This window comes from Octodon degus, unplaced genomic scaffold (genome assembly GCF_000260255.1).
Source record: "Octodon degus isolate 3935 unplaced genomic scaffold, OctDeg1.0 scaffold00068, whole genome shotgun sequence".
NCBI classification, from domain to species: domain Eukaryota; kingdom Metazoa; phylum Chordata; class Mammalia; order Rodentia; family Octodontidae; genus Octodon; species Octodon degus.
This window is the reverse complement of record NW_004524644.1, coordinates 3,120,416-3,132,441: the sequence shown is the minus strand read 5'-3', so window position 1 is coordinate 3,132,441 and position 12,026 is coordinate 3,120,416. Positions and strand designations below refer to the sequence as shown.

The 12,026-nt window shown below is 46.1% G+C and overlaps 1 protein-coding gene across 4 annotated transcripts in view; it reads left to right on the top strand.

Annotated features, from left to right (window-relative positions):
* The first annotated feature begins 4,670 nt into the window (after positions 1 to 4,670).
* The window catches only part of Cdhr3 (cadherin related family member 3), a 59,832-nt gene continuing 52,476 nt past the window's right edge, over positions 4,671 to 12,026 (top strand). For 3 of the 4 annotated variants that reach the window (XM_023719483.1, XM_004635012.2, XM_023719481.1), the window contains exon 1: positions 4,671 to 4,801. In XM_023719483.1, the coding sequence (XP_023575251.1) occupies positions 4,756 to 4,801 (46 nt within the window). In that variant the 5' untranslated portion in view covers positions 4,671 to 4,755. Of the gene's footprint in view, positions 4,802 to 10,896; positions 10,977 to 12,026 lie in introns of those variants that run through there. The other variant, XM_023719482.1, reaches the window with a different exon arrangement.

The following is a 12,026-nucleotide window of genomic DNA, read 5'->3' as shown; positions in this document are numbered from 1 at the left end:
TCAAATCCAGGGCTTCTTAAACACTGGAAAACACTGTTTTAGTTTCATTTCTGAAAAGGCAAACACAAAGTGAATGGGAAAGATTTTCTTTCTTTTTTTTTTTTTTTACCTAACAGATTGGTAAAAAGTAAAACATTGGATGTTACTATATTGTTTACAGTGTGGGAGGCTTTCTCACACTGATCTATGTCATTAGCAGGAGAAGGAATGGGAACAACCTCTTTGAAGAATATTTTGGTAGCATCTATCAAAAAGTTAAACGCACATTTTCTTGCATTCAGCAACCATTTTTAAAAATCTAATCTACAAATATACCCATACATGTTCATTACATATGGCAAGGATATTTATTGCAGCTTTATTTGTAATAGGAGAATATTTGAAACAAAACAAACCTCTGTCAATAGGGAACTGTATAAATAATATGTAGCACAATTCTACAACAGACTGTTGCGCCATTACTATAAAGAATGAGCTATTCTCTGCAGTTAGAATTTCAAAGACATATTAGGACAAAAACCTGCATAAAGTGTAGGTTATGTAATAGGCTTCCCTTAGTACTGAAGCAGTAAACATGTGGATGACTATGTTTGTATGTGCATAGACGGTCTCTAATAGGTTCTCAAGACTGTGACACTAATGATTCTTTAGGAACAGAAGAGGAATCTTTTGAACACCAGGAATTTTGTGTTGTGTGCCTATATTAATTAATCAAATTTATTTTCTTAAAAATTGAACTCACCCAGGAACAAATCAACTGGCAGAATGCCGCAGGGTGAAGTGCATCATTTCAGACCTCTACACTGTCCCTCCTTAGTTCAAGTGGCCTTTCCTGTATATATCTCCAACTCACATCTGCATTGGGAAACCTCCTCGGACAGCCCCAGCCTCAGTGGCATGGACTGTATCTGCCCCATCTGACCAAAATCTCACAGCCCCCTATGGGCCTCAAACTCAGAACTTGGCCCACTTGATGGTGGCTGTCGGCCTACGGTAGGTTTTTCTTTTTCTGGCTTGAGGTCCTTGGTGGAAGAAGCAGCTCACAGCAGACGGACGGTCCTGGTGCCCAGCACAGTACCTGGCACAAAGTGGGCTGCAACAGAAGTCTCGGTTGGCTGCCCGGATGGATGCCAGGACAGTGCTTCTAGAGTGCTGGGGCACCAGGGAGCTTTTGTTTGTTTTGTTCTCTGCTTTAATCTTAGCGTGCGCAACAGGGCTCGGCATACAATAGGTAGTCAATATTTGTAGATGAATAATGAATGACACCTAGAGAGAGAGGAGAGAGCAGGAGAAGCAATTAGCTGGCAGAAAGATGTTTGAACAAGGTGGGGCAAGGACTACACAGAGCAGGAGCTACAGGAAGGCCAACAAAGGACACCAGAGAAAGAGCTGCCTTCTGGTCTACAAGAATGATCTGGTGAAATCACTGTACAACCAAAATGGAAATTACACTTCTAGATATTTCTCCCAAGAAATAAAAACATATCTCATTGCAAAAATGTGTATGTGCACATTCAGAGAAGCATTACATATAATAGTCAGAAAGTAGAAATAGGTCAAGTGTCTTTCAGCTGACTAATAAACAATGTAGATATGGCTTATCTACAATGGAATAGTATTTTCTGGCAGTAAGAAAGGGAAGAAGTACTGGTCAGGCCACAATAAGACCAACCTGACAGCACGCTAAGCAACAGAAGCCAAAACCAAAGGCTACCTATTATTTGACACCATTCATAGGAGATGTTCAGAACAAGGATTTGTGGGTGCCAGGGCTAGGGGAGGGGGATGGAGGAAAATGGGGGGGTGACTGCTAAGGGTTGAAGTGTTTCTTTTTTTTTAAATATTTATTTATTTTTATTTATTACATTTATTTATTGTGTGTGTGTGTGGCCAGCTCAGCCCACCAGGGGGTAGGGCTGGCTGGCATGTGGTGCTGGGGATCGAACCATGGTCCCTGTGCTTTGCCAAGCTTGTTTCAAGTAGGTGCTTTAGACCACTGAGCCATCTCTCTAGCCCCGAAGTGTTTCTTTTGGGGGCCATAAAGATGTTCTTTTTTTTCAGTACCAGGGATTGAACTCAAGACCCTGCATTTGCCAGACAAGCACTTATTCTACTGAGCTATCTCCCCGGGCCATAAAGATGTTCTGAAATTAACTGTGATCATGGTACATCTCTTGGGCTACCCTAAACACCAGCAGATCAGACACTTTATGTAGGCGCATTACGACATCTGTTAATTCTCAATCAAGCTGTTATTTACAAAGTAAACACGGCCTGCATTTTCTGGAGGCACGAAGCAAGAATCATGGCAGCCTGGCCCATCCTGCATCCGCTCTGAGCCCAGGGAAGGTGTTCTTATTCTACCTGTGAAGCCAGGGGAGGGTGCTGTCAGCAGGTGCCAAGGACCCTGGTTCCAGAAGTGCCCCCACCCCATCCTCAGGGCCAGGTGAGGGCGTGCTGCAGCTAACTTCCTGGAGTGGTAAGGGCTGTGGCAGTGACTGGTTTTTTTTTGTCGCAAAAGCTGGGGGGTACTTGTGGGTGCTAGCATTTGGCACCCAACTCCTTTGCTAGAGTATTAGACGCTCGTCATAGCTGCTTACCAGGGATGTCCCTTGACATAATTCAAGGGCCTGGATCCAACAGGACCTTGGGGTGTCCCCAGGTTCTTCACAGAGCTGCAGGAAGGGCTTGCTCCAAGGGCCTGGCCCTGCCTGTGAGCTGCCCTGTCTACTCCAGCTGGCTGAGAACCCAGCCAGCTTGGCACGGAATGAGACTGAGGGGCCTCTGGGTCCCCCTTAGCCTCTGTGATTCTGAGGTTCCTTTGCCAGGACTGTGTGACATCAGTAGGCAGTAGACAGTGACAAATGCCCAACAGCCTATGGAAGTGGCAAAAACAAATTTGGGCTGGGAACAGCTGTAACTACAGAGAGAAACCCATAGTACATTTCCAAATATGACCTTCTGCTCCCCCGAACAGGACGGGAAGGAAGGAGAGACCCCCGCAATCTTGGCGCCAACAGGGCATCAGGAAAAACGCTGTGTAGTCAGGCTGAAAATTAAACAGATGTGAGTTTCTTTAATTTAAAGGCTTAATTATTCTGACGTTTTCCATAACTTAATCTGGGCCATCACTTCAGCTTTAATTATGCATAATGAAATGGATTATTTACAGTAACTAATATGACAGGAAAAACCGAGGGGTGAAAATCGGTAACTTGGCAACTGTTGTGTATTCGCCTGGATTCAGCCTGCGTGCAAGTGACTCCCTACTGAGCCTCAACCCTTGCACAATCCTGGGGTGACTACCAGGAAAGCACGGTGCTGATGGGGGACGTGCTGTGCGCCGGCCCCTGGCACCTCGTTATCCCTTTGCACTGCTCACAGTACTACCTCACACAGGCCTTATTTTCCCTGATTTGTAGAGGGGATTAGAACCAAAAGGCTGGGTCATTTGCCTGAGGACACGCAGCAAGACTGCTTTGCCCATCCTCCCACTCCAGACAGCAGCCTGTAGGTGTTCGTGCCAAATCTTGCTGACCTCCCTGCTTTTTACAGCACAAGTCCACTTTCCCTAAGGGAAAGTCTGCTTGCTATTTTGAGCAGGGAAGCGGATAATCAAGATTGTCCTTTGGGAAACTACCTGGTGATCCATTGGAGGCTGTGGAGAGAGTTCGGGTTATGGGCAAGGACCTCAGACTTGTATGGTGGTGGCAGTCTCCTCTGCCTCCTCTGTGTTTACTCTGAGGTGGAAGGAGGAGAGGCAAAGTGACAGGGGCAGTGGCTTAGAAGCTCTGTGGCTGGGTCTCTCTGTCCCTTACAGCTCCTAGTCTCTTGCTGACTGATTGGCAGATGCCGCGTGCTGGTCACTGTAGGGCAGGAGCACCTCCGGGGTCCGCTCCCAGCTCACATGCCTTCTGGGAGGGTCCAGCTCAGTGGCCCCACAATCCTTTTCTGCCCCCAGACTTGGGCTGCTGGGGACCTTGTCCCCGTCTCTCCCACATAAGGAAGGGAAGAGACATTTCATAGGAAGCTTTCCTGCCACCTCCCTCAGCCATTGCCTTCTGTCTGAGAAGAGACTGGAGCCCAGATGCTGTTGGGTTACCTGTCACCTTGTGTCCTGGCCCAGAGCTGCGTGGGCATAAAGGCCATGTGGCCCCCCCCCACACTTTGTGAGGGCCTGGAGGGGCCTTGGTGATAGATGGGGTCAAAGGCAGCATCCACCACCACCGTCCTCTGTGTCCCACCCTGGGCTCCTCCCTTGGGCTGAGGTCCAGCGAGCTCCCAAGACTGAAGCTATTCCTCAATTCAGAATAGCAGAAAAATCCACCCATCTGGCCCTGCATGTGGGAAGGACAAGTATGGTAGGAGGGCAGCTGTGACTCCAAGGGGCATTGCATGGGTGTGGTTAGCTTTCACAGTCTTCTTGAGCCTCAGCTCTTTCTCTGCTCTTGCGGCTTCTGTGCTGGAGCTCTCTGTGGAGACCCACTGTGGGTGAGGACCTCCAGGACAGACACTGACTGGGCTGCTGGGCTGGCCTCTCAGGGGTCATGCAGTTGCAGAAGCAGCTGACTGAAGAACAATGATCTGGCCCTGTTTAGAGTCTCCCATAGCTACCAGTGAAACCTCTGTTTCTTTCTCGGGTGGCAACAAAGCCAGGAGGGGAAGCCTGCAGTGCCTGGAAAAAACTCTGAGTCTGCGCTGCATCCAGGTCCTGGCGCAATGTGCTGAAGCCCACACAGGCTCGAGCCATCAGCTATGCAGGAAGCAGTCATCCTGCTGCTGCTCCTAGAGGCCGCGTCAGGTAGGAACTCCTGTTGGCTTTGCAGCCTGACTCGGCCTACTTCCTTTGCAGCTTTCCATTGTGTGATGAAGTCCTCAGAGAGGAGACTGCCTCGGGGAGGCCTCGCTCTGTGATAGACTTGTCTGTGAGGATGGGTGAATTACAGCATCTCCAGAGAGGCCTGGGGGATGGCCTAGTGGTGTCCTGGACAGGAGAGACCCTGAGAGGGTCACCATGGAGTCTGTGTTTGACCCATGGACTCCTCTCTCTCTCTTATGTTACTGGCCTGGCTGGAAGTCTTGAGACTGGATATGGGGAGAGTAAATTCCGGGGCAGAGCTCTGTGTGTGTGTGTGTGTGTGTGTGTGTGTGTGTGTGTGTGTGGTCAGTCTTTGTGGAGACGATGGTTCTTCTGTAGGGACAACTTGAGACTGGTCAGGGATCATCTTCAAATGGTGCAAAGAACTTGCCTTCTAATAGAAGGGCCAAAGAAATAGCCCGGGTTGCTTCTCTCCGTCTTTCTCATTCAAGAGCTTGCAGCATCTTGGGTGATCTTTTAAATGCTGTCAACTTGGCTTATTGAAACTGAGCCTTTTAAATTAAATTTTATTTTTGAATAGGGAGTATATGCATAATGTATGGAATTCAATCATGTTAATTTGCAGATTAATTTAGGGATAATTTACATCTTTGATGGGTTGTATAGTAAAATTCTTAGGGGAGTGCTGGAACATAGTAAGTGTTAGTAGTTATTATTTATAATGTTGAATCTTCATACTTAAGGAACTGTATGCTAGATATTATACTGGCTTAAGTTTTCACATATTTTCCTCAGAATTATTTTAAAGTTTCCTTCATATAGACATTGCATATTCTGAGCATGGTGATTTCTAGTTCTTTCTTTTCTTTTTTATGTTTATAGGTGGAATCTTTTCTTTCCTTACATCTTTTAATGTACTTTTCTATGATATATGGAAGTCTGTTAATGAATTATTTTACTATTTATAATCCTTTTACTGTTGATTCTCATGCTTTTCTAGATTTAAAAAGAATGAATATTTATATTTTTCCCTTGCTTTTTTTATATGTCCTATTTTCTTCTCTTCTCCAAAGGCCATGTCTCCAAACCATTGCTAAATAATGGTAAGAGTTTACATTCCTGTCTGATTCCCCAGTAAGCATAATGCTAGCTTTTGGGATGAAGTAGAAATGTTTCATATGTTAAGGAGAAAGCTTTTATTCTTATTCTATTTGGGATATCTCTAAATCAAAATGGATTTTTAAGTCAAATGCTTTTCAAGATCTATGGAAATGACAATTTGGTTTTCCACTTTGATCTGCTAAGAAGAAAAGTCAACAGCTGGCTTCCCCATGTCGAGCCCTTCTTCGTCTTGGACTTTGAGACTCTGCAGAAGCAAGAGGAACAGAAAATGACCAGCAGGCCCTACTCCATCTTGACTCTAACTTAAGTAAACATTTGTGTTTTCCCCAGAAAGGCTTTAAGGGCCATTATCATTCGTGATAAGAGGTGACATTTATTGTCACCGGGGAAAAGGGGAGAGGAAGAAGAACCCAGTGCTCAAATTTGAACCTATCACCCGGAACTTTATCACCAGTCCTATGAAAGGAATGAATTACAAAGGTTCCCAAGCAATAGTTGATGTTTCTTCTAAATAAGGGTGTAGGAGTCCCTCCTTCCCCAAAGACCGTACACTTGTCCATGCTTTTACTTCCATGGATCAAATCCTAGTTTTTACAAGAGCTCCTGTGACACATCCAATTTCTTTTTCACCCTCTGTGGGTCTGAGAACCTGACTGTGACCTTTCGCCACCCAGGGTTGCCTAGGACACTGGGAAGTGGCAGGCAGGCCAGCACCTGCTTTCGGCATTCGTGCAGTGAGCATCGCCAACAACTGTCCCATCACAGCCACACACGCAGCCTTCTTTGCACCGGGGACTGTGCTTCCTTGAAGCCCCTCCCGAGGGGTCCCTGGCTTGCTCGTGGTGAGCCTTCTTCCTGCTCCTGTAAGCTTCCTTTCCCTGCACTGAGAGCGTGGGAAGCTAGGTCCTAACAGCACGAGGAGGTAGTGACACTCCTCAGTTCTTCGTGTCTTCAGTGAATGGCGTCAGTTAAGGCCTATAGGTCATCATACGTGGTAAAGGTAGAGACACTGCAGTGCTAGATTTTCAGAGCAACAGAATACACCTTCAAGTTGAGGGCCAGCAAGTGCCAAGGCGGCTATTGTGCCCATAAGGCCCAGGCTCTGTTTCTATTATTGCATGGATCTTCCAGGAATATAACTTCCTTCCTCTAAAATCATTCTGATTCTTTTGTAAGGAAAATGGGCTCTTTCCACCTCGGAGGGAAAACAGTTCCTGTTTCCTCCCTAGGTATCCTGTTTACCTGCTAATGTCTACCTTTCTGCCCAATAGAAGTACTAGGTGCCAAAGGCTTGCTTAACAGGTAGGATGGGTTACCATTCTGTAAATCTTTCAAATATCTGTCAATGTCTTCAACTAGGAAGTCAATCCTGTAACATCAGGCTTTCTGTCTCCTGTTGCTCTGTGGGCTGAGTGCCCCAAACAGAGGGCATTCATAAATATTGGTTGCTTTTGTTAACCATCATCCCATCTAAGCCTGGCACGTGTATGATTCCTTTCTGCGTTTACTGATTCTACCCTCACAGCTTTAGATCTTCTGACTACTTCATATTGACATTTAAATTAGTTTCTGTCCCTTTCATCTGCCATTAAGATGAGGAAAATTGAAAGTTTCTCTTTGCAAAGCCAGTCTGCCATTCTGGTAATGGCTCACAAAGGGCCCTGAAGAACATAACTAAACAGAACCCTCAACTAGACCTGTGGGACAGAGTGGAGACAAAACTGTTTTCAGACTGTGAGCACCAAAGACCGTGTGTGTTTCCCAGAAGATGAAGGACCCAGCCTCTTAACATAGGTCTCTTAGTACATTTGAACCCACTGCACACAGAAGCTACCTGCATTTTGAGAAAGCCTCCAGACAGCTAGCTTTTGCACTGGACTCAGATAATGACCAGTTCAGTGAGAGAGGAGCTCTGTATCACTCATTGTCATATCACTGGGACAAAATATCACAGAGGAGAGGTTTATTTCTATTCACAGTTTCAGGGGTCTCAGTCCATGGTTGGCCAGCTCCATGGTGGATGGGCCCAGCAGAGGAAAACTGCTCACATCATGGTATCCAGGAAGCTGAGAGAGAAGGGAGGAGCCAGGGATAATAATATACCTTTCAGATCACATTCCCAGGAACACCGTTGTCTCAATTTTTTGTTGTTATTGTTGCTAGGACAAAATACCCAACACTCAAAATGAAGGAAGGAAAGTTTTATTTAGCTCACAGTTAGTGTAGGTTTCAGTCCATACTCAGATGGCTCCAAGGCAGAGTTGCTTGTGGAAGAGAGCAGCCATTCATGGTGGTGGAAGACAGCAGAGAGCTAAGGGAGGAGCAGCGGCTGTGGCAGCCAGCAAGCTCCTCTCCCTCCCTTACATTGTATTCAGGCTATCTGCCCTTAGGGCAGGTGTAGCACTCACACCCATAATCCCAGAATTAGATCATGAATTAACTGTAAACTCTAGAAGACTGCTTCAATGACTGCATGAGGCTTTTTTTTGGGGGGGGGGAATGGGGAAACAACTATACACAAACCATAACACCACTTCTTCTGACTAGGTTCTACCTCTGAATATGAGATTTTGGGGGGGGGGGACATTTTAGATCTAAGCCATAACATTCCATCTCTAACCCCAAAAAGGCTCATATCCATCTCATGAAAAATGCTGCTAGTCCATCTCTAGAAGTCAGTAAAAGTCATAACAATTTCAGCACTGCAGAATTGTCCAAGTCTAAAATTTCCTCTAATACTGAAGGCAAACTCTTAGTTGTGAGGTCCTGTAAAAGTCAAAAAGAAAGTTAAACACTTCCAACATACAATGGCATAGTTTAAATCCCCCTATTCCTTGAAAAAAAAAAAAAAAAAAAAAAAAGTCTAGTGGAACACACAAAAGTGAGACCAAAGCAAGACCAGTACCTTACAGGGCAAACATTAAACCCTATGCCTATGTCCAGCATCGTACGCATACACCCAACACAGAATTAGTACTCAACAGAGGCAGCATGGTTGCAGTAAATTCAGTTCTAAAGGGCTTGGGTGGCCCTCCTATTATGACATTGCCAGTTGTTTCACTCTATATGACTCTCTCCTGAGCATGCTCCACTCACTATTTGCTGCTTCTCTTAGCAGGTTTCCCATATTTCTGGCTTCTCTGACTTCCTAAAGCCTTCACGGTATCTTCAGCTTCACTCATACAACTTCACATACTTCCCTCTCAGGGGAACACTGCCTGACCTCTATGGGCTTCCTTTGAAATCTTGGTGGAAGTCTTTCTGACCTCATGACTCTTGCCTTTTTCATGCTTGAAAAACAAACAATGTAGATGACATCAAGGTCTACTGTCAGCATAAGCAGTATCCAGCCTCTCTTGGGCCATGGCTGCAGTGACTTTTGAGTGCCCAGATGACTGATTATGGTGAAATGAATCCCAGAGAACCTATTCCATGGGCAACCCTTCTGGAGCAGAGGGCCAGGGGTTTTCTTCACAAATGAAAGACTGACACTTTTGCATTCGTGAAGCTACAATTTGTAGGGTTTTGCTGATTTCTGAGGTGCCCTCAAAGCATCATTCTTCTTGTTTTGTAAAAAGTACTTGGCTTTTTTAATGTTAATCTTCTCATCAACCATGTTCTCTTTTGCCTCAACTTTGTAGGTACTTTTCTAGGGAAATTGTAAACTCTTCATATTCTACTCTGCATTTTGCTTTCTATTCTTGCTGTATATCCAACTAAAAGCAGTCAACAGAAGCCATGCAAAAGCCTGAATACTGGGATGCTTTGAAATTTCCTCCATCAGAGTAATTAATCAACTGCTTTCTCTCTCTCTCTCTCTCTCTCTCTCTCTCTCTCTCTCTCTCTCTCTCTCAGACCACAGGGTCTCACTATGTGGTCCAGGCTGTTCTCAAACTTGTGATAATCTTGGTGACAGTGGGGTTGATGATTTGCTCTGGTCTCAGTGAGGACCTCAGAGGGTTCTGCTGTTGAGTCTGTTATGTAGCAAAAGAGAAAAAGAATCCAGCAGAGATGCCACACTCCACTTGGGGTTCTGTGGCCCCATGGTAATTGCTATGATTGACTGCGTCCCCCAGAGGCCTAGACCTAGAAACTTAGTCCCCACTGTACTAGGGTTGGGAGGTGGGATTTTAAGGGGTGATCAGGAGATGAGGCACCATGCTCAGTGCCGCTGCGGGTGGGCATCTGATACCATGAGGATGAGCTGGTTTTCAAAGCAAGTTTTTTCTGCCATGGGTTGATGCAGCAGGAGGCCTTCCCAGGTGCAAGTCCTCATGGCTTCCAAGGAAACCTCTGCTCTTACAGATTACCACTCTGAGGTTTCTGTTGCTGCAGTATTTTTTGCATCCATCCCTGATTTCTGATCTGAGAGAGCACATCCTGCTGGACTGTGATGAATGAGTAACCTTTAATGTTCTTGTCATATGGCATCTTTCTTTCTGTAATAAAATTGCAGATCTGCAGGCGGGTTGCCCTATGGGTCCTGTGAATTTTTGTCAGTGGAAAGACCCTGTTTAACAGCCCCTCTTGGTGTTACCCTGCAGTCCTGAGAGACAGCTGACAAGGGAGCCCAGAAAAGGTCCAGGATCCAGGGACAGTCACAGGGCCAAAGAGTAGCAGTGCTGCAGTTGACACAGGAGCTCTGGTTCCAAACCCCTTGCTCTTTCCCCAGTGTTCTCCTCTTTCCCTGTTATTTTCTGGTTACGAGAGAGGATGAATGAGCCTTGATTGAGAGGCATCTTGGACCAGCACCACGCTGCATGCTGATAGCAGAACTGTAAGTTCGAGTGGCTGCATCCCCAGGAGAAGATGATGTCACCTCACATCCTGGACCCACACTGCCACTCTTTGGCTCATGGCCTACGGTGGTCAGCATTGTCCACTGTAATGCAAGCAGAAGAGGTTTCATGGTCTCAGCACAGGCTCCTGGGAGGAGCCGCTGAAGCTCATTTCTGGGAAGGCGATGATTCAAGGGCAAAGTGAGTGCTTTGTGCGTCCAGACCTCAACCGCACGCAAGACTTTGCAGCTAGTACAGTGACTAATAAATCTTTTGAGTGCCTTTTCTTCTTCAAAGTGTAAGCTTTGGGCAATTGTAACTGGACTCTTAATTAAGATGCACTTGTAAGTCAAATTGCGTTGAAGCCTCTTTCTTGCTCCCTGGCACTGGGATCACCAAAGGAAGCTTCTAGAGATCCAAATTGGGAAGGTAGGCACATCGTCTTGGGGAGAGCTGGCCCTGACCCCACAGTCCCTCTGTTACTGCCCAGCTGGGCTCCTGGGGTAGGTCAAGCAAACTTTTCTGTGTAGTGAATGTGTTGGACATTCTGTGAATTGTATCATAGCAATTGCAGTATTTTTAGCATGTGGAACCTGGTCAGTTTTTATTGCTGCTATTGCTATGACTGCTTCTACTTTTTTTTAATAGCAAGGGAACCGGAAGAACTGGCATGACTATCTATCTGGTCAGTCTCCAGAGCATCTGCCTAAAGGTTTTAGAGTCAGTTCTATGATCTTGGCCATGACTTCACCTTGGAAAGAGATGCTATGGAAGTCCCCTTTGCTTTGTTTGTGGCACCATCATTCCGGTCTCTGGTTTCACTCTTTCTTGGCCTTCTGAGCGTAAGCAGGTCTCTGTGTCCTGCCTTCTCCAAAGGGCACCGGTCTCCGCTAACCAGTTACCCCTGTGAACACCGTTTCCAAGCAGGTTGCTGTCTAAGGTCCTGGATGGACACAGAGCTTCAGGGGACACTAATCAGACCACAGTAGTAACCAGCACTGTGAAAGCAGCAGAGGGAGAATGTGGTCTCCCATTGTTGCTGTCCTCTGTCCTGAGCATCGGGTGACCTCAGAATGATCCTGTGGTGGACTGACAACTGGTGTTCAATTTGTAACACACAGCTGAACTGAACCAGCCTGGTACTTGGTGTGTGAGTCCCACCTGAGGATTGGTGCCAACAATATAAAAATGAAAAAAATATATATAAAAATGAGACAGACCTGGAGAGGAAGAAGTAGGCTGTTGGGGAGCTGCTGGTTCTCCTCGGTCTGCTGGTTCTCCTGGGTCCTGCTGGTTCTCCTGGGTCC